The following is a 23694-nucleotide window of genomic DNA, read 5'->3' on the forward strand; positions in this document are numbered from 1 at the left end:
GGGGGGAGGGGGCGGCTCTGCCTCTCAGCAAGCCGCTGCTCCTCTTCTGCCGGTGGGTCGCAGGCCCGCCTACCTTGCAGGAGTGATTGGAAGCTCTGTCCCGCCGGGGGCCACTGGGCCTTTTCTCTATACCACATTTTCTTTATCCATTCATCTGTTGAAGGATATCTCGGTTGGTTCCATAGTTTAGCTATTGTAAATAGCTAATATAAACATCGATGTGACTGCATCACTGTACTATGTTGATTTTAAGTCCTTTGGGTATAAACTGAGGAATGGGATAACTGGGTCAAATGGTGGTTCCATTCTAAGTTTTCTGAGGAATCTATACTGCTTTCCTTAGTGGTTGCACCAATGTGCCTTCCCACCAGCAATGTATGAGTTTCCTTTTTCCCCACATCCCTGCCAGCATTTATTGTTACTTGTTTTCTTGATAATTGCCATTCTAACTGGAGTGAGATGAAATCTTAAGAGTTTTGGTTTGCATTTCTCTAATCACTAGAGATGTTGAACATTTTTTCATAGTTTGTTGATTGATTGTATTTCTTCTTTGAAGTGTTCAGTTCCTTAGCCCATTTATTGATTGGGTTATTTGGTTATTTGTTAAGTTTTCTGGGTTCTTTTTTTTTTTTTTTAAAGAGAGAGAGAGAGAGAATATTTTAATATTTATTTTTTTTAGTTTTTGGCGGACACAACATCTTTGTTTGTATGTGGTGCTGAGGATCGAACCCTGGCCGCACGCATGCCAGGCGAGCACGCTACCGCTTGAGCCACATCCCCAGCCCTGTTTTTTGGGTTCTTTATATTTCCTGGAGATTAGTGCTGTTTCTGAGGTGTGTGTGGTAAAGGTTTTCTCCCATCCTGTAGGCTCTCTCTTCATGTTATTGATTGTTTCCTTTGTGAGAAGCTGCTTTTTATTTTGAATCCATCCCGTTTATTCATTCTTGATTCTTTTCTCTTTTCAAAATTTTAACCAGCCTAGTGGTTATGAAGTGGTGCCCCTTGTAGGTTTGATTTTGTATTTTTCCAAGTACTGTTGATTTGGAGCATCTTTTTATGTGTTTATTGGAAGATATACATGTATATATTCTTTGACATCCAGATATATACCTTTTGGGTGGGGGGGTTGCTGGAAATTGAACCCAGAGGCATTTAACCACTGAACCACATCCCCACCCCTTTTCTTAATATATTTTATTAGAGACAGGGTCTCACTGAGTTGCTTAGTGTCTTACTAAGTTGCTGAAGCCAGCTTTGAACTTGTGATCCTCCTGCCTCAGCATTCTTGAGCTGCTGGGATTATGGGCCTGCACCACCACTCCAGGCAGATATATATCTTCTTTGAAGAAATGCCCATTCAAGTCCTTTGCCAAATGTTTAATTGGGTTGTTTGGGTTGTTCTTTTTATTGTTTCGTTGTTGAGTTCTTTGGCTTTTCTGAACACTAGACCATTACATATCACATTTTCTTCATCTATTCTGTTGGTGGTCATTTAGGTTTTTGCTACCTCATAGCTATTTTGAGCAGTGGTGCATTGAAGATGGGAATGCAGATATAACTTTGAGAACCTGATTACAGTTGTTTTGGACAAATACTAGAAGTGGAATTGCAGGGTTATATAGTAGTTCTGCTTTCAACTTTTGAGAAACCTGTATACTGAAAGGTTTTTGATTTTGATGAAATAAAATTTATTTTTTTTCCTTGTGTTGCTTATGCTTTTGTATCATATCTGAGAACTCATTGCCCAACCCACAATCATGAAGCTTTACCTTCATGTTTTCTTTTGAAAGGCTTATGGTATTTGCTGTCATATTTAAATAATTATCCATTTTGAGTTAAATTTTTGTATATGGTATGGGGTACAAGTCGTCCAGTCTGTTTTTCATGTGACTATCCAATCTTCTCAACACCATTTGTTGAAGACTGCTTTATGCCTTTGAATGGTCTTGGCATCTTTGTCAAAAATCAATTGGCTACACATGTATGAATTTATTTCTTTGGGCTCTCAATTATTTTCCCTTTGTTTATGTGCCATCCTTTGCCAGTACTACAGTTTGAATTAATTTTTTATTTTTTAAAATGTATTTATTTATTTGGTATGGGGGATTGAACCTAAGGTCACTTAACCACTGAGCCATATCCCCAGACCTTTTTATTTTCATTTAGATACAGGGTCTCACTAAGTTGTATAGGGCCTCAATAAATTGCTGATACTGGCTTTGAACTTGTGATCCTCCTATTTCAGCCTCCAAAGTTGCTGGGGTTAAATGCAAGCACCACTACACCTGGTGAATTAAGTTTTTTAAATGGGGATATATAATTTCTCCATCTTTGTTTCTGTTTTTCAAGATTATTTTGGTTTTTAGGACTTTTGACAATTTCCTATGAGTCTGAGGATTAGCTTTCTCATTTCTGCAATTCATTTTTCTTTATTAGTAAATTTAAGCAGTTGGTCTCCAGTTGAGTATATTCTGTTGATGGAGAATAGCTAAATATGTAATCTATTCTTAAATCTATGTTTTATTTTTCATATTAATTAGGGTTTTTGTTTTTGTCAAGCTCTACAGTGAATTAATTTATTCTTCAAAAGTGTTTGTTGCTAAGGAATCAGTGGCTTTTTGGCTATGTCTTTTATATTCCAACTTTAGAAATGATGTATTTTCTGTGCATATTATTCTTTATTCATGATTTATACATGTTTTATCAAGAAAAATCATCTTTGAAACTATTTTACAAATAATTTGCCCTTTTCTTCCAGGTACCCTTTTTATCTCCTTTGGAAGGTCATATTTATTTAAAAATAAATTGTCAAGTGAATTCAAGTGTTGAAGAAAAAGGTTTTCTAGTAAGTAGCATCATTTAGTCTTTATTTTCCTTTTTCAATTTTATAAAACATAGACTTGGTTTCCCATAGGAATGAAGGTCTATGTGATTAAATGATAAATTGGTTCAATAAAGATTTGTTGCAAATCGTCTATATGCCAGTCATTGTGCTGGAATACCATAGGCCATAAAAAGCAATCACTCAACTAAAGCTTTTAGTTCACTAAGGGGAAATACAAATGAATAGGCAAGTACAATACAGTACTAAAGTAGGAGAAAACACAGTGGGGTAGGTGTGAGCTGGCAAAATATCTGTCCTGTGTGTGGAGAAGGTTAAAGGAAGCTGCTGGAAGAAGTAACTTCTAAACTGCTCACTGAATAAGTTAGGGGAAAGGAGATAAGTGTTCCATATAAGGGGAGCATGTTCAGTGGCCTGGAGGGCCCTTCCCTCTCTTACCCCCACCTGAAGGAAAGAAGCATGAGACACTCCAACAATGACAGGTATTTCAGCCTTTGAGTTAAGGGGAGGGGTGGAGGGAGGAGAGGGACTAGAAAGCAAAGTATAGTTAGGGGAAATGGGCCAAGTGTTAAAGGGCATTTAAAAGATTTTGGGCTTTATTCTGAAGCCAGTGGGGTATTCTTAAAGCATTTTAAACAGAGGAAAACACTAAATTTGGGGTTTAGAAAAATCATTTTGACCTGACATATGGAACATGATTGGAGAATGGTGATCCTGAAAGGCTAGTTAGGAAACAGGTACTGGGTGTGAGAGATGATGGGAACCACAAGTGGGATGCAGGGAATGGCTCATCAGAGAGACATGAAGAAGGAAGCAAGCAGGTGATTTGGCTCTAGCAGGTGAGGAAATCACAAGTCACGAATGGCACTCAGCTCCCTCTTTGCACATTTTGAGTGGCAGGAATACTATTGAGGTAAAGCACCTGGTGGGAAGAGCAAGTATGTTCTTCCTTCTCACATTTGAGGCTGGAGGCCATGTATCCCCCCACCCCCCAATATTTTATTGTGAGAAATGGCAAACAAATAGCAATGTGTATAGAATTTTACAATGAGCATCCATCTATCCACTTTCTAGATTTTATCTTACACCTGTAACATTTTTTACTACCTTGTTTTACCACATATCTCCTATCCAGCCATTCCTCTATCTTTTTTTGGAAGAATTTCAAAATATATTGTAGACATTAAGGGCTTTCCCCTGAAACTTAATTGCCCATTTCTTGAGTTTTGATAAATACATAGATGTTTATAACCCAAATTTCTATTAAGATTTAAACTAATAAGTTTTCTCATGCCCCTTCCCAGTCAATTCCTACTTGCAGTGGGAAGTTTTAATGAGCTGGGTTTTAAATTATTTGAATTTTAGGACTAGAGATGTGTTTCAAAGATCAGGATTTGGAACTGAGGGTAGAAGTTTTAGTGGTGATAGAGGTATGGATGTGTTTGCATGTCAAGGTAGTAATGGAAGGCCAGGGCCAATGAGCAGAGCAGACCAGGGGTAACATTGACATTTAAGTGAGATAAGCCCTCAGAGGATTCCACAGGGAAGGAAATGGAGAATTGAATGTCTTGGTTGCCTAGGGAAGGGTTTGAAGGAGGGAGTGGTCAAGTTAGATAAGAATCCACTGTGACTGCTGGAGTAATAAGGTGGTCATTTCAGCCCTGGCAAGAACAGAGGCTAGATCACAAGTGGTTCTCTAGATCACAACTGGTTCTGGATCAGGTGAGGAGTGAGAGCAGGAGTAACTCTTGTAAACAAAGTTTGGTAGCAAGTGGGAAAAGAGAAGAGTGAGTGTACTGTAGGGTGAAAGAGGGACTTGGTCCTCATTTATTAGGATGGGAGAAACTTGAGCAGCTCCAAATACAAATGAGTGATTTCTAACAGGGCCAAAGAGGATGAAGATAGAAGCCATAGGGAACTTGAACTAGAGTAATTCATAAAGCAAGGTCATGAGGGGATGAAATGTTCATGGGATCAGTCTATATAGAATTATACTTTTTCTGTCATTAGAGGATAGTATATGTGTAGAATACATAGAAAGTTTTGTTTATGGTGAAAATCGAATTGGTTTTCTCTTTGACACAAGAATTTGAATGATACAAGGGATGTTACAAATAAGTTTGCAGTTACTATTGAAAGGTGCAAAAAAGAAGAGTTAAAGTATAAAATAAAGCCCATGTGGCCTAGCTAAATCAGACTTCCTACAGATAACACACACAATTTTTCCTTTCTTGTTATCTTCTTCAGTTATAAATCCAGTAGGTGGCAGTAGATAGTCTTGGAAAAGCATTTTTTTTTTTTTTTTTTAAAAGAGAGAGAGAGAGAGAGAGAATTTTTTAATTTTTTTTTTTTTTTTTAGTTTTTGGCGGACACAACATCTTTGTTTGTATGTGGTGCTGAGGATCGAACCCCGGCCACACGCATGCCAGGCAAGCGCGCTACTGCTTGAGCCACATCCCCAGCCCTTGGAAAAGCATTTTAAAATAAATTTCTGACTTGAAAGTCATGTTTACTTACTGACCTTTAAATGTAAATATTTTTACATTTTATTGTAGACACCTTTAGCAACTGATAGGTTCTGTTCTAGTAACCAGTTCATTTGTATATAATGTGTAACCTATTTAATTTTTGAGCTATGCTCTTAACTAGACTTGAATCCTAAAGCCATTGTTATTACACCCACAGTCACAGAAATGAAGAGCTCAGAACTCGCTCATACGACTTTGTCCTCTGCCTAAACAATGCATTTTTAATTCCACCTACTTTCTGTAAAAAATAGAGATTGTAACTGAAATGAAAGCTATTTGGTTCAATTTCCTTTCCTGCTGTGCCAGAGACAGCTGGAGGAGGAAGTCTGTAACCAGAGACATTGGTACCTGGTTCTAAATCAATGTGGGTCCAGATCGGTCTTGAATGATGACAGCAGAAAGGCGTTTTGGACAGGGAGCTAGAAGATGCCAATTTTGCTTTGTTATTGTGTGTTGTCACTTAATTTTCCCCTAACCCTCATTTTCCTCAGCTATAAAGATGAAAAGGCTGTCTTATTCCTCTTTGATTAAGTAGGGTATGATAATAACTCCATTAGCATTTCCCTTGACTGTTACCTTCAGGGTGTAAAAGATTCACACAGGAGGGACATGAGTCACCTGCACTAACTTGTGCTTGAAATTGAAATGACAAGATTTCTTTCTTCCTTAGCTATGAGCAGTGTTGTTCAGAAAAAAGCATGTGTTGGGAAAAAGAATGAGCTAGGGAGGAGGAAAAAGGACAGGAGGAATATGATTATTAGGAATATTTTACTAAACTAACTAAGCTTATAGATTTGAGGTTTTTTTTAATCTATCATGGAAGCATCTCATACAAACTGCCTTTGCCAAATTCACATAAACCAGTGAATTGGAAAGAGTATGTATCCTATTGCAGGGTTGGTGCTAGGATTAGTTGAGTTAATGTGAAAACATGTTCTTGGAATAGTGTGCCTCCCAGCCAGAATCAAATAATACTAGTGTTGTTTTTAGCTACCCAACAATCAGAAAGGTAAAGTTGTGATTTAAAGGTAGGAAAACCTTGGTGTATTCTGAAATCAAACACAAAGATGCCTTTAGGTTATCTGCATCAGGGGATAGCAAAGTAGGACCCACCAGTGGTTGCTGTAGAAATGGGATAATCTGTTTACACTTAGTGTCTATGCTTCTTTTGTGCTACAAAAGAAAGCTGAATATTTGTAATATAGACTAGATGAACTACTATGACTGAAATATTTATTCTCTGGCCCTTCAAGGAAAATTTTGCCAACTCATGATCTATATTTAGCATTGTTACATTTTTTCCCTTTTTTCTTTAATGTAAAAGTTCCTAAAGGATTTTTTTAAAAATTAAAAGTGAGGACTTCATATAAATTAGGGCTCTGTTATAACTACAATTGAAAAATAGCAGAGAAAAAAACTTCCCAGCTTCTACTTAAATTGTTTAAGTGGAAGTACTTGCTCATTACCTATTTAGGTGTTTGGTCTGTAACCAACACTATCTTTCACCTACCCTTGGGATGCCACCTGCATTCCTAAGACATGTCTGACTGCAGGGAGATGCCACTTCCAAATGCAACTGATAGCCAGGCAGTGGACTTGGAGTTCTGATGTTTATCACAGTAGTCCATCAACTTATGATCATGAGTTGACTTATTTATAATCCTGTTAGAAACTCTGTTCTAAATGAGAATAAATGAAATGCCAGACTTCATGTGAAGATAAGTTTAACTTAATATCCTATCACAATTTTTTTTTGTGTGTGTGTGGGAGGGTAAACTGGGATTGAACTCAGGGACACTCAACCCCTGAGCCACCTCTCCAGCCCTATTTTGTATTTTATTTAGACACAGGGTCTCACTGAGTTGCTTACAGCCTCACTGTTGCTGAAGCTGGCTTTGAAGTGATCCTCCTGCCTCAGCTTCCGGAGTTGCTGGGATTACAGGCGTGTGCCACTGCGCCCAGCCTGTTACTAGTTTTTTAATGCAGAAGATATTATACTCTCATGTCATTATATTCTACAACACTCATACATCTCTCTTGTTTAAGGAGCATTTGGTTAGGGATACCATGCTCATGAAAACTCTAAAGTTTTATAGAGATATTTATTTGAGGTTAATTATCTAGGTGGTATTAAATGCTTTTAGATAATATAACAGTTATCTTCTGATGTGAACAATCAACAATTTTCATTACTAAAGTAAAAAGATATGATACAAATCATACAAATACATTTTGACATGAAATGTGGCAACATGAAATGTGGTGACATGAAGTTGAAGATACAGAATCAGCATTTTATAGTTTGGACATTTTCCTCCAGTTTCTCAAGTCAGCATTTCAATTGACTTTTCCAGACCATATTTGAAGATGTTAGTGGTTTTGGTGCCTGGCATCGAAGATGGTGTGTTCTTTCTGGCAACTGTATCTCTTATTGGACTTATCCAGATGATGAGAGGAGAAAGGTAATTTAAGTAGTACTGATTGGTGGTGAAGAGCTCTGATTTTCATGTGGTGTCTCATGCAAGTGTTCCCTCTGTCCTTCAAGATTCTCCCTTGCATGTACTTACTAAGCCCTTAAAATGTTCTTGCTGCAGTCCTCTGTTTGTCAAGATTTTATATCCTGTCCATTGCTTATGATTTTTCTTCTTTTCTCTTAGAGTCTTTCTGCCCCCTCCCCCCTCCTGTGCTGGGATTAGGGCCTGAGCATACTAGGCAACCATGTACATTAAGCCACATCTCCAGCCAAAGCAGTACTTTATATCTTTCCACATCAAAAAAGATAAATCTATGATATTGTGTTTAGTAATTATTAAATAGTATTACATTATGGTCATTAAGATTATTAGTATTTAAAAAATATATGTGAAATGTTTAAGATATTCAAAAAGGCACAAAAACATCATTTCAGTCAACTTTAGTTATTAGTCCAGTTGAAGCTGTTTATGTAGATGTTCTCCATAGAGATAACCCATGCTAAAATTGTTTTTTGTTCCTATGTATTTCTTCAGATTCTATTGTATATATGTAATATATGTTATTGCAATTGGTATTTTAAACATTGAACAAATAATATATTGTAAATATTCTACAACTTGCCTTTTTGAGGACAATGTGTTAGTTAGTCTAGGAGGATATGTGTATTTTTAGTTTCTTTTTCTCTGAATATAGTATTGCACTGTAAGACCACACATATCACACTTTATTCATTCTCCTCTTTAGGAGCACTTAATAGCACTTTTCCTATTTTTGCTGACACTTGATCTGTCAGCCTTTTAAACTTTTGTCAGTAGATCCAAAGTGTTATCTCACTGTTATTTTATATATCCTTGATTACTAGAGGAAGCATCTTTTCTTATATGTATGGCTATTTATATTTTCTCTTCTATTAATTGATTTTCTATATATTTTAGCCATTTCACATTCTTTTTTGTAAATTGGAATTATAATTCTCTAGTCTATGGCTTGGGATATCTTTTATTATTACAGTGTTTTAAAAATTTACTGAATTTTTTAATGTTGAGGAAACCAGATCTGTTAACCTATTGTGTTGTTTTTGTGACACTGGAATTTAACCCAGGGCCTTGTGCATGATAGGCAAGTACTCTATCACTGAGCTATATCACCAGCTCTTTGTACTTTTTGAGTCTTAAGAAAACCATCCTTACCCTGTAACCAAAAAATTTCTCTTATACTTTATCTACAAAGTTTTATACTTAACATTTAATTTATCTAGAATTTTTAAATTTACTTTTTGGGACCAGAGAAACTTTTGTGTGTGTGTGTGTGAGTGTGTGTGTGGTACTGGGGATTGAACCCAGGGCCTAGTGCGTGTGAGGCAAGCACTCTACTAACTGAGCTATATCCCCAGCCCTGGATAACAAATTTTGCCAGCATTATTGAATGGTCAGTCCTTTTCCCCCTGATTCACAGTGCCATTTCTGGCAAGTATTAATATATTTGTTATATGTATACATCTAAGATATAATTATGAGTAGGTTTATGTTTTAGCTTTTCTATTCTGTTTCCTTTTCTCTTTTTCTATCCTAATCTCAATAACTACAGCTTAAAATAAATCTTAGTACCTGGTCAGGCAAATCTTTATTCTTATTCAGTAATGTATTACTCTTTTTAGCCCTTTTATCTCTTTCTCTCCTGCAGGTGCACACACATGGAAAAGTATATTTTGCTTTTTTTAAAAATTTTTTTTAGTTGTTGATGGACCTTTATTTTATTTATGTATACGTGGTGCTGAGAATCGAACCCAGTGCCTCACACATGCTAGGCAAGCGCTCTACTATTGAGCTACAATCTCAGCCCCACCCTATATTTTGCTTTTTATAATTAAAATATTCATGTACACAAAAAAGAAATAATATACTATACTATTAGCTCTGGGAAGTATTAATTTTGAAGTTTAATTTGTGTCTCCAGAACATACTTTTTTTTTTTTTTCTTGTTTTGCTGGGCATATTTTAAAGCAAGTACCAGGCTTCATATTAAACATTTCATCTGTGTGAGCCAGGCTATAGATTTCTACATTAGTTAATGCCCCAAGGGTAAACCAGGATTTCAGGCTAGCTTGCTCTTCAGCACTCTCTCTTCCTCATTGATTTTGGCTTTTGATGATTTCTTTTATTTTTTTAAGTTCAATTATCTAGAATTTTGGAGGGGTTATATAATAGCAGAACTTTCATACTATTTAGTTTCATACTGTTTAGTTTTCCATATTTGTTGGAAACTTTGTATCACAATTTATTTATATGGCCCCCCTTACTATCTTTTAATTTGTTTTGAATTTTTGCTATTGTGAAAAAATAGTGACTACATATGAATAAATATCTTTGTTTGCTTATGTATTTGCTCAGGATAAATTTCTTTTAAGTAGAATTATAGATCAGAATATGTTTGCTTGTAATGCTTTTTGATAGCTGTTATCAAATTGCCAGCCAGTCACAAACCATTTTATACTTGGGATGTAAGAATTTCTGTTACCTTTAACCAACGAACAGAGGATTTTACTGTTCTATCCAAACTTAGCCCATTTAAGGTTTTAAAAATTGTATATTTTATTTTAATTCTTAAAATTACTAATAGAATTGACAGTTTTATTGGCTGTGACCATATGTATCCCTCTTCCTTTTTGGGGATCATTTGGTCTCATGGATTTTTAGTTAACATAGCACAGGAATGATTTAGCTTCCAATTGCTTGGCCTTATCTTTTAGAGATACATAAAAAAATATTTATACATGAAGTAAGATGTCTAGGCTTCTTTTTACTGAAAGAGGAGAAAAAGGTGAAGTATAGGCAAAAGGTAGTTGAACAGATGTATCTAATTGTTGAGGGTACTTAAGGGATTATATACTGTTCTTTTTATTTTCTGTTTGAAGATTTCCATAATAGTGGTTTTGTTTATTTTAGGTTCATAGAATAGTTAATAACAGCCATCAGTTGGTATTTTTGGTTTCCAATTTTTTGTATAGCAAGAAACAATAAGAAATATTGACTATTTATGTTTAATATAAAATATTAAATATTTTAACTTTTTTAATTTTTAATTTAACTGATAAGTAATGACTTAGTCTCTTTATGATGGGGTCCAATATGTTTTCAATATATGTTTATATTGTGCAATGATCAAATCAAGCTAATTAGAATATTTATCACCTCAAATATTTTTCATTCATTTCTGCTGAGAACACTTAAAATTCTTTTATTATTTTTCAAATGTACATTATTATTAACTATAGTTATCATACCATGCAATAGAATTTATTCCTCTTGCCTAACTTTAATTTTGTACCTGTTGGCCAATTTCTCCCTTTATCTACTGCCTTCCCTTCCCCAGCCTCTGTTCCACTCTCTACTTGTATGAATTTGACTTTTTTAGATTCCACATGTAAAAAGTAAGATCAATGTGCTGTTTGCCTCTCTGTGCCTGGCTTATTTCACTTAACACAGGGACCTTTAGATTCTTTCATGTTATCTCAAATGTCAAAATTTCCTGTTTAAGGTTTTAAAAATTATATATTTTATTATTTTTATTATGTATTTTTTAAATTTTATTTTTATTATATATGTTATTTTTTATTCCATATTTGTTGGAAACTTTGTATCACAATTTATTTATATGGCCCCCCTTCTTTCAAGGCTGAGTAGTATCCCATTTTAATATCCGTTCACCTGTTAACGGATACTTAGGTTGTTTCCATACTGTGACTATTGTGAATAATCCTGTAGCAAACTTGGCAGTGCTGACATCTCTTTGACATACTGATTCCAATTCCTTTGGGTATATATCTAGTAATGAGATTGCTGAGTTATATGGTAATTCTATTTTTAGTTTTTTTTCCAGGAACTTTCATACTGTTTTCTAAAATGGCTATATTTATTTACAATATCACCAACAGTGTATAGGGGTTTTTGTGGTGGTGGTGGTTACCAAGAGTTGTTCTTTTTCATCTTTTTGATACTAGCCAACTTAACAGGTATGATGTGATATCTCATTGTGGTTTTGATTTACATTTCCCTGATGATTAGAGATTACCAGGGCATTTTCCCCCATATATTAATTTTCCATTTTGGGGAAATTTAGCTTTTAAATGAATGGCTTTTTAATTTTAATTTTACTAACTTAACGCTTAATGTTTCTTGACTTAGTTTTGTCAAGTCAAGAAATTAGACTACTAATGTTTTTTAAATTTATTTTTAAAGAATCCCATAGGAAGGATTAATCTGGCCAATTGTACCAGCCATCAGATAGAACCAGCCAACAGAGAATTTTGTGCAAGACGCAATACTTTTGAATTAATTACTGTCCGACCACAGAGAGAAGATGACCGAGAGACTCTCGTCAGCCAATGTAGGGATACACTCTGTGTCACAAAGTATGTATCAGCCTTTTATTATTTCTGTCAACTAAGTAACTAATTACCCACTTTGTTCTTACCACTATGAGAAATATCAGAGTGACCTCTGACTTTGAAAGGGGAACAGCCATAGTAGGAAACACATCTACAGCATTAAGAGAACAGTCTATAAAACAATATAGTTAAGAAGTATTTAACATTCAGGTTATATCCCAGCTAATCATGTTTTCTAATATGTTCACAGTGTAGGCATTTTGAAGGTGGTTATTAATTAATAATCTTTGGGTTAAGTTTACAGATTTCATGTGTAGCTGAGAAGTCAAGCTTTATTTAAGAAAACTTGATAAATTCCTTCCTTTCCATTACAAAAATACCCTCATTTAACCCAATGATTTACAAAAAGAGTCTCATTCTTCAGATTCCTGGTTGGAGGTTGAGAGAATAAATTCTTGGGAATATCACTTTTTTGTTAACCTTCAGCTTAAGATACAAAAACTTAGTAATAACTCTAAGGGTTTAACATAGCTTCGTTTGCGTGAATGACCAAAAAGTTGGAAGACAAAGTTATAACTAGGCACAAAAATTAGAATTTGACAAAAACCTTTGTTCATCAGGCTGTTGCTGGATATTGAGGACAGGGAGATGGTAGCCTTAGCTCACTGAGTTTCTAATATGAAAATCTTAGAAAGCTGCAGCCCAGAGACATTATACCAAAATAGAACAATGTTGTTCCTCAGAGCCTGCCAATTTGTTTTTTAAAAACTAGGGGACCCATTCTTTGCAAATTCTTGATGAGTAGGTTACGTCCTGATTAATTCACATTGGCTTATCCATTCCTTTCCTTCGGGGACCTTCAACAGTAGTGTAAAGACAGGACAGGAGAGGCAAAATGGATTTGTAATTATTTTTGCTTGGTAGCTGCCCCATGGCTGGTCTCCATCATTGAGAGAACCAAAGTTCAGTACCTAAATAGTTCTGACCACAACAGCTTACTTTATCTCTTGTAAAATCTTACTCATATTTTTCATATAATCTTATTTTTTACTTGCTGCATAAACCCTTCTACACTGCTCTTTGGGACTTCCCCTATGGTAGAAGTAGCTAGATTACCTATTGCTCTAATTATTTTGTTTATTTATGTGTAGTTTTTCTTATAACATTATCATAACTTGGTTGTGTTCTGTTTTATCCAAGCATATTCTCAGTTTATAGTCCTGGCTATCTTAAGCTTTGCTTGAGGGTTTAAAAGTTATTTTATTTTTTTGATCATAACAATAAAAATACGCTGCAATTCTGCATTCTTTTTTGTCGATCCATTTCTCTGTAGTTAGTGCCTTTTAAACATATACCTTTTATCTAAATTTAATGTACCTCATTTTCATTTTTATTAACCAGGCTTGCTCTATTTCCCTTCTTCATCATAAAAGATTTCTCCTGATCAATATTGCCTACCTTACAGTAGACACTACATATTTGAACTGGAAATACCTTATCACATGGGGAGGCAATATTTATAGTGGAGCTTTAAAGTCAACAGACCTAAGTGTTTTTTTGTTTTGGTTTTTAATTTGTTTTGGGCACTGGGGATCAAACCATAAGCTACACTTCTGGCTCTACAAACCTAACTTGGTAACTTAATAGATGTAATCATGGCAGGTCACTTAACTTTGCTAGTTCTCTGAATTCTCCTGTGTCAAAAGGGAAAAAGAAACTTCATAGAGTGACAAGAGAGTTAATGAATAGATACACTTAGCACAATGTTGAGCACTACAAAAGGTCATTGTTATTCCAAGTAATATTCTTTTTATTAACATTTCGGAAATGGTAAATTTACCCCCTTATTCATTTTTGCACCATTTTAGTATAAATGACAAATTGTAAAGGTATAAAATGAGTACAGCATAAAACCCTTTAACAGATAAATGGCTATTCTCTAGAAGGACGGTCTGTCTGGGAATTAGGGAACTCCCCCTTTCCCTGCCATTGCTCACCCCATCAACCAGTTATTCATTCAACTTGTTGCTAATATGAATGCAAGGAAGAGATTCCTGGTATGACAAAAGTCTTAGAATCTTTATTTTAAGTACCACCATGTTCTACCAGCATAGTAGGACAAAAATAATGGGGAACAATGACAGTGGCATTACCTATAAAGGCAGGTTAAGATCCAAGAGCATCCAGCTTTTAGGGAGCCTGAGTCTTAAGGATATCGGTTACTCAGATTTGAGCTCTCAAAGATATCGATAACTCAGATTTGAGTCTGTGATAGTATTACTAGGAAGCCGCCTATACTCAGTGGGTGTCTCAGATTGCCAAATTACCTAGGCAAGACTGCCTGTGTGAAACACCTTCTTTGTTGGAAACGTCCTTAGTGTGAGTTATGATCAGCTAACCAAACAGGATAATTTTACTCTATTATACTTAGAAAAACATCTCATTTTGTGGTTCTTTATTAGAACTCATTAAAAGGTGTTAAGACTAACTCTTTTTACTGATTTATTTAGGCTTTTTTTTTTCCTTTGGTTTTTATTTTTCTTAGCAAGACTACATGAAGGTATGGAATGAGATGGAGGAGATTCTGACCTCTGTTTGTTTGTTCCTGTAGGAACTGGCTGTCTGCAGATACTAAGGAAGAGCGGGATCTCTGGATGCAAAAACTCAATCAGGTTCTTGTTGATATTCGCCTATGGCAACCCGATGCTTGTTATAAACCTATAGGAAAGCCTTAAAAATGTTTCTGTACCATTTAGAGGTTTTTTTGAGTTGTGTCATAAATGTATTTTAAGAAAACACATTTAAGAGCATCAGATTTACTGATTGCATTTAATGCTTTAAATAAGAGGGTTTGTGCAAATATTCACTACATATTATGCAGTATTTATCTTTTGTATGTAACAACTGATTTCTCATCTTTCATTCATAATTCATAAATAATTGGAAGGCAATTCATTATAATTGACTTTGCGTAATCCAAATAGAAAAATTTCATTTTCCTAGAAATTTAATTATCCAGTTATTCATGACAATTTTTTTTTTTTTTTTTAAGTTAGAAATCCTGAGTTATCTTCTTGGAGCTATGAGCCTCCAAGTAGCAAGGTCTTCCAGGGGTTAGAGAAGGAAACCTCTGGTTTGGTGATCCCTTCTCTAGCTTTGGTAGTTTTTTGAAAGCTTGTTACCAGCATACTGAAAAAATTTTTTTTTTCTTAAGTACTTTACGGAACATTTTTAAAAATGGAGATGAGAACTTTTTCAAATAGCAAATGTATGTTAGTTTAAAGCTTGAGGCTGCATTTAAAAAAGAAATATAGGGAGCATTTTGTGAGATTTGGGGGTTAAATATTTTATATAGAAGAGTTAATAATCACAAGGTTTACATTTACCCAGTTACTATATATGCAGTGTGGTGCACATTTTTCATAGAAGTCAGGCTTTATTGAAATAATCCTTTTTGCCATGTAGCTTATAGATTTCTCACACGTTACCATATTAATTCTTTCTGCTCCTATAACAAGAACAAATGTAAATTGAAGAATTTTTATATTAAAAGAAGTAAACTTTTACCAAGCTGCTATGGATTAATACTTTGCTTGCCAAAGTTCTTGTCTTTTCTTTTCCCATGTCTATGTATGACAGTGTCTTAAAACCTATTTTGAAATCATTCAGAAAACCATTATGTCATGTATTGCCTTTAAAAGTCTAATACTTTTTTTATTATAAAATATTGTAAAACATAGTCTCAACTTTTAGATACACTTTGAGTTTTTTCTTTGAAGTGTTAGAAGTTATTGATGATTTCATTTCTAAACACTAAATTCTGTCACCTGTCATTTTATTTTTTAATCATTCAAATGTGTTTTTTCTTATGTAATAAAATATATTTTATGACCTCTTACCTAAATAAATACTTGTAAATGGCTTATGGAATTGGTTATTTAAGAAGTACTATGTGTGCTGCTCTGCATCTCTAAGCTCTGGGGCTTCTTGAGGGTATTGTCCTGACAGTATCTCATCTTTTTGTCTGTAGCCCAGACAAAAGGGTTTAGCTTATTGTATAATCCCAGGGTTGCAATTAAATGTGTGGGTGGATGGAAGGGTTCCTTTCTGAGGCATGTCAGCAGAATATGGAAATTAGATGTGCATTTGAGAAGATGGTGGATGATTCCCAAGTGCTTAGTAGAAACTGAGTAGATGAGGGATATCACCACCCAAAACAGACAATAGGTGTGATGGGACTGATGAGGTGGTTCCTTGTATTTCTTAATAGACTTGTATTTATTTTTGAACAGGCATTACATATGGTGGTACAAAATTCGAGAGGCTCAAAAAAGTTAAAGCAAGAAGTCTTATGTGTTGTAACTACTTGTACCCATTTTTGTGTGTCTTCCCAGAGGACACATGATTGCATATTACATGATTACATGTTACTTATAAATAGTTATATTCTTTAGTTATACTATTTATTATAAGTTAAAGGAAAAAAACTAAAAGAGTATTTATCCCTTAGAGATTTTTCCATTTTAGTATATATATATAACTATATAAAGTTCAATTTAGGAAGAAATTTAGGTTAAGATGATTATAAAAAATCAAGTTAGAAATACCCAAATACTGGACTGACAGTTTCATTGTCATCTGCCTAAAGGGACTTTGTTGAAATCATTGGAGTAGATAAGATTTTTTTCAGGGAATATAATATGGAAAGAAAAGCAATAGTTCAGAGGGAGAGTGAAAAAGCAGTACCAACAGTTGTCCTCTGTGAAAAAAGAACAGCAGTGGAGTTTGGTGAGACCAGAGAAGACTCTTAAGATCCTGACCCCGAAATCAGAAGGCACATTAATGAAAATGTGAACTCACGTTTGCAGCAGTCAATAAAATGATTTAGATAAAAATTAGGTTATAATAAAGTTTGTAAAGGAAAAAAATGACAGATTTGATTGCATTAAAAAAGAAAAAGAGTCCTTGACTGGGTGTGTGATTCAGTGGTAGAGCAGTTGCCTTACATGCTCGAGCCCCTGGGCTCAATCCCCAGCACTGCAAACAAATGAACAAAAATCCCTATCTTACAAATGTTTATAAACAATAGCAGATAAGAAAATAGTCACAAAATACTAATACTTAATAATCATACAATTAATATGTAAGAAAAATAAAGAGCTCCTATGATTGTGTATCATTGTTTGATCATTTACCATGTTCCAGGTATTATTCTTGGTGTTGTCGCATTATCTCATATAATCGTTACATGACTATGAAATTGGCCTTGTCACAAAAACTTAGGTAGCTTTTCTGAGGCCATACTTAGCAAGTGGCTGACCTGGATTCAAACCCCACACTCTACTCCAGAATGCATTTGCTTTATTATTACATTGTGCTATTTCTCAAGTTAGTAAGAAAGTTTAACTTAGAAGAGAGCAGAGAGCCTTTAGGTAAGGAAACATGACCAGTTTATATCCTCTGAAGTTGTATAGCTTTTGTAACTTTCAAGAATCTTGCAAACATCCATAAATTCTAAGTTTATTATAAAAAATCCTTAACCAGCTATGAACCACTAAAAGCATTCCTTAGATAAAAGTCCTCTTAGCAAATATCATTAGTCTATTTGCCAATAGGTCCCAGTTTTTAGCATGTTTACAAGGAATTTAGAACTAAAGTTTAGCTGTTAGCTTCTTTCCCATCTCCTTAGACAAGGTGAATGTGAACAGAGAAAAACATAAAGGAATGATCATTACAATATAGTTTTTAGCATAAAAAATAGAAATAACCTGAAAATCCATCAACAGGAAAGAATCTTCCAGTCCACTAAAAGGAAATTAATACCTTTCCCACAAAACACCATGTATTGTCCAAGTTGGTCTTTTCCCTTCATAATCCAATATCCTGTAGTCTCTACTGAGTCTTCCACTAACTCAATTTTTCATCTTGATCTTAATTTTTAAAGTGTTCATAAGTCCATGTGCATGAGCAAAACATGAAAAATTTTTTTTAATATAAACAAATCAATCTGAAAACAGATTCCAAAGTCAAAGCATTCTTCCACCCAATGCTGTTCCCAATCCTTCCCATTTGCAACTTGGTGTGGTTCCCTCATATGTGCCTGTTATAGATAGTTTCATGTTGCACTGCATATCCCTTTTTTTCCCATAAATTCTGGAAAATATTCCAAGTTTTTATATATTCAGGCTTACTTCATTCTTTTTGATCACTACATGGTATTTTATGGGAAAAGTATACTGTAATTTCCTAATAATGGACTTGAAGATTATTTTTAATTTTCTTCCCTGTTGATGGATTTTCAGATTATTTCTATTTTTTTCTTTGAAATCTGGGTGATAGGACCCAGAGGAGAGATGGAATCTAGAACCTTATGTCATGATCAACAATTGTCATGGTTAACTTTTTAAGTACTGCAGAAACAGGGTACCCAGGCAGCTGTGGAATGATCTGTAGGCCTTTCTCCTTGTTTATGACAGATGCTGGCCAACAGAAGCCACATCAAGGCAGGAGCAACCATAGTGTGGAAAATTGCAAAACTGCTTCAATATATGAAGCTAGGGAAAGGCCAGCCTTAGCCCCCAAAGAGACTCTGCAAAAGCATGTAGGTCAGAGATCTCTAATCTGTGTAAACCCTGAGTAATAAACCCTCCCATCATTAGAGGAAATTATTTTTTTCTGGGATTTAAAATATTTTTTTTTTATTTTTTTTTATTGGTTGTTCAAAACATTATAAAGCTCTTGACATATCATATTTCATACATTAGATTCAAGTTGGTTATGAACTCCCAATTTTACCCCAAATACAGATTGCAGAATCACATCGGTTACACATCCACATTTTTACATAATGCCCTATTAGTAACTGTTGTATTCTGCTACCTTTCCTATAAAATATTTTTTAGTACAGAATTTTGTCTGAATCTTCCTAGAAGGCTAAATAATTTTTATCTGTTTGCTTACTTCTTGAGAAACAGTGTATTTCAGAGGTACCATTTCCACCAGTGAAAGCCACATTGCACTGAGGCAAGTTATATGGCTTTTCATGAATTCACTCATCCTACACATCACTGTCCACCCTATCAGTCTGGTAAGTAGATGATTGAGATGCTTATTTTTATTTTATTTAGAGCTAATAGTTTATCTTGAAGTTAAAATCATATTTAAATGTGGCATAAACTTTTTATATTTACTGAAAGAGAGTTTACAGTTCAGTAGGCTGAGAAACCCCACTCCAGGGCCATTTCACTATATTCTTAATGCTTTCTCTTGGAAAGAAAATATTGCAAAAAGCTATGAATAGTAAAAGATATGAATGGTAGAAGGTGTTCTTTAGAAATCAAAGGTGATTGTGCTTTCATTCAATTTGTTGGAAGTAATTGAACTGGTGGATCTAAATATCAAAATCTATTTTTGTCTTTAAATTTTAGAAGTTTCATGTGTCTTATTAGCATGAGTTTCTTTAAGGTTGAGGTTTCTTGGCTTCCTGTTTGAGGTTTTATACTCAAGGATAAACAGGATTTATCCTGTTTGAGTTTTCTCAACTTCCTGAATCTTTATTTTGTGCCAAATTTGGGAAATGTTTAGCCATTATTTCCTAAGCACTTTTCAGGTACCACCTCATTCTCTCCTTCCTGGACTCTGATGACAGGAGTTTTCTTTCAGTATAGTACCACAGGTCCCTGATATTCTGTTTTATACCCATTTCTTCCTATTGTTTTGATTGGGCACTTTCTTTTTTTCTATCTTCCAGTTTACTAATCATACTTTCTCTATTCTCCATTCTGCTATTCATCTATCCATGGAATACATTTTACACCCCACCCCCCCCACTACTGGCAAGTGCTGTACCATTGAAAAATTTTTATTTTTTGTTTTTAAGACAGGGTCTATTAAGTTGCCCAGGCTGGCATGGAACTTGTGAGCTTCCTGCCTTAGCTTCCGTAGTAGCTGAGATTATGTTCCACTGTGCCTGGATATCAAGAGAGTTTTAAATTTTGATTATTGCAAATGTTCAAATGTTCTCATTAGTTCTTTACATCTTCAATTTCTTTGATTTTCTGTTTTTCTTTTTGTTTTCCAGCATGTTCATAGTTGCTCACTGAGGCATTTTTATGATGGCTACTTTAAAATCTTCCTCAGAGACTTACAACATCTGAAGAGATTTTTGTATGGCATCTGTTGACTATCTTTTGAAACAGAAAAATCTTAACAAAACTTCTAGTTTCCTTTGCTTTTAATGACAATTCTGAGGTCATTTAGCTAAGCACTATACACCCTCCCATCAAGTTGGCTATAGATAACATCTCTGATGTATTGGTCAGGATGGTAACAGTTGCCTAAGGTGTCATTCAGGAACCCGATAGCTCCAACCGGTTGAAATTATTGCCCCTTCACTCGATGGGTGGCCTTTTGATATCAGAGGGTTAAGAACACCACCCTCATAGCACTCTAACATCATTATTTTCTGGAAGCAAGTCTCAAGAGCGCTGGTTTGATCACGCATGCGCAGGCCATTGATTACGTCATCTTTCCTTAACCTCCAATCATGTTTCCCCATGCTTGAGACCTTGATGCTGCTGCTTCCGTAAATACCCCAAATGCTGTGGTCTAGGAGACAGAGTTGAGACGTGGAACTCCCATCTCATGTTTGCCACCCTCAGGAATAAACTGTCTTGCAAAACTTGTCCTTTTAGTGATTAACAGACTGCAGCGGGCTAAATGGGTCTGGGTCCGTAGCATTTTCTCATTCAAGCTGAGATTTTTCCCGGTTCTCTGTATGAGTGATTTGTAAAATTGCGTTATGGACATTTAATGTGTATGTTATGAAACTATGAATTTTAGTTAAACTTTCTTCCTTTTTAGTTAAAGGTCTCTCCTGACATCATTCTGATGATGAAGAAAGAGATGCTGTGAAGTGGGGGTGACAGTCCGGGATCCTCCGTCAGCTTCTGTTGACACTGGGGGTCCTCCTTAGAGCTGGCTGGGGGCCTGTGTCCGGACTTCCACAGCCCTCTGTGACACCACTCTGGCTGGGAGGGGGCACTTTGTTCTGTTTCCCGAGGAATCTCCCTTGCCACGGAGGAGGGAAAAGGGGGTCTGGTACTATTTGAAGGCCCTGTGTTCCGACTTCCCACTGACTTGCGGACACTGCCAAGATGGGACACTGCCTCCTGGCCACTAGGTGGGGCTGGAGGTCCAGGATCTCCACACTTGGCCTCTGGGGATACCGTCAAGGCATCTCTTTACTGCTGGCCATGCACCGCCTAGGTACCTCACCTGGCTTTTGCTGGCGCAGGTCAGGGTAGAGTCAAGTTTTTCTGTGGTGTTTGTCCGGGATAGGGTGATAATTATCTAAAAGTTCTCTGTCTTGTTAGGCTGCTTCCTTTGTGGTTCTTTGGCTGATAAGTACACACTTTTCAGTTTTCTTTGGCATTTCTAGGCTGCTGGCTTCTCTAGCATCCAAGTCCAGGATATACTACATTATGAGAAAACCCAGAGATCTCAGCATTGGGTTGTTCCCTGGATCTCAAGGTCTCTAAATGACCTTCCTGTTTCCTTCCACTTTGTAGGTTTTTAAGTTTGTTTAGCTATACTTAGCAGGAGGAATTGGGAGGGGTTCATCTACCCCCTCTTTAGTCTTGCTGATTGTTCTTTAAGTCTATAGTTGCCAGGCTTCTTAAGTACATCTTATGGGGTTTAATTATATTAACTTAAATGACCCTTTCTATTCTGGAATGCATTTTTTTCCTTTAATCCTCTCCTCCAAGATGCTTCCTGAAGTCTGTGAGTTCTTTTTTTTTTTTTAATTGCCTAGGCAATTTTGGCAGTTTACTAGTGAGGTCGATTATCTTCTAGTGTGCTTTTTAGTCCTATGTGAGTTCGATATTTGTGTACTTTATCTGTTTTCCAATTGTCCTTATTATTTGATGTACAATTGTCTGTTAGGGATATAAAGTTTGCTTTGTGGGATTGCATCTGTACTCAACTCCTTTATCACCTGTGCATTCTTTAGCTACGAATTGAATATTTTACTAGTTACACATAGATCTATTGGGATCATTAAATGGGACAACAAATGTTAAAGCTTCAGACAAGTATTAGAACACAGAGTAAATTCCTTATAAATGGCATTGTTTATTGTAGAATTAACTGCCCAAGAAAATATGGACTGAGGCACGTACACATTTGACTAGGCTAGTTGTGTCCCCCTAATAAACTTCCTGCCCTTCCTCTGAAGTAGAGGTTGTTGGGAATTTGAAAATGCCTAGAAATTCCCTTAGCAAAATAAATAAATAAATAAACAAACATAAAATAATAGCATTTCACAGAAAATATTAGTAATACTATAATTTTAGAGTTTTCTATTCTCAGTAATGTCTTTTTCTTGATATCAGAACTTTCTTGAGAAGTTAAAACAACTTCTATTACTATGAAAGGATGTTTAAAATGGATTTAATCTGGCTTCTTCTCAAAGTTAATTTTTTATGTGATTAAAGTAATTTTAAAAAATAACATGTAATTCACAAGAGTCAGAGGTTTGCCTATAGTGTATGAAGTTTAATAAAATGTGAGACTTGACTGGAAAAATGAAGACTTAGAGGACAGAAAATTTATTATTGTGAGCACACTGTAGATGTTGTATTACTTATTATTTTGTTCACTTCTTGGAAATGTTATGTGCCCTTTGGGACAAATAAATGAGGTCCAGTTTGCTTAACTTCACTTCCTACTTTCTTTGAAATAAACAGTATAAGGAGAGACAGCTTCCAATCTGCTGGTTACAGGTTATAGTTGGAAGTCGTAATGAAATCTTGAAGACACGAATCCCAAAACAATGTATTCTAAATCAAAGAAAAGATTAAAGTGGGTGGGAAAGAAGTACAAGAGCTTTAACATACCAATAAAACAAAGGAAATTTGAAATGTAGGAAATCTTATATGAGAAATCTTCTGAGAATAAAAACTGAAGAAAAACCAATTGATCAAATCATTCACCCGCTTTTTGGTTAGACAGTTGAAAAAGGCATAGAATAATTACAGAAAACACTGTAGTACAGAATGGTAAGCTAGGAATAAAAAGACAGAGTTGGATATTAGCTCTTTGCTACAACTTAATTCTCTTTTTCAGACTCCTTTATTACTCTGAACCTTTGGCTTCCTGATTTGTACAATAAAAACAAAACACTGAGAGTTTTTTGTGATGTGAGAAACTTCTTAACCTGGGCCATTCAGCTGTGAGTTCCTTAAGGTATTGCTCAACTGAGGAGAGGATCTTTGGACATGGTACATGGCACACAGCTGGTGCTTAATATATGTTTACTAAATGAATGCACATCAAGCCAATTAAAATCTACCAGTAATTTGAGTGGGTCTGGGATAAATCCTAGTAGGTAATACTAGGAGATCTTTAAGGCTTTTTTCACAGAATTCTAGTGTAGCAGGTGTTAAAAAGAATTTATTTTA

The 23694-nt window shown here is 35.3% G+C and overlaps 1 protein-coding gene across 4 annotated transcripts in view; it reads left to right on the top strand.

The window, feature by feature from the left end:
• The window catches only part of Anln (anillin, actin binding protein), a 64824-nt gene extending 48862 nt beyond the window's left edge, over positions 1-15962 (top strand). For all 4 annotated transcript variants that reach the window (XM_048786457.1, XM_048786456.1, XM_015490227.2 and 1 more), the window contains 4 exons: positions 2759-2845; positions 7725-7832; positions 12084-12256; positions 14844-15962. In XM_048786457.1, coding sequence (XP_048642414.1) covers positions 2759-2845; positions 7725-7832; positions 12084-12256; positions 14844-14967 — 492 coding nt within the window. In that variant the 3' untranslated portion in view covers positions 14968-15962. The remainder of the gene's footprint in view (positions 1-2758; positions 2846-7724; positions 7833-12083; positions 12257-14843) is intronic.
• The last annotated feature ends 7732 nt before the right edge of the window (positions 15963-23694 follow it).

The sequence above is a fragment of the Marmota marmota genome, unplaced genomic scaffold (genome assembly GCF_001458135.2).
Source record: "Marmota marmota marmota unplaced genomic scaffold, marMar, whole genome shotgun sequence".
In the NCBI taxonomy this organism is placed as follows: domain Eukaryota; kingdom Metazoa; phylum Chordata; class Mammalia; order Rodentia; family Sciuridae; genus Marmota; species Marmota marmota.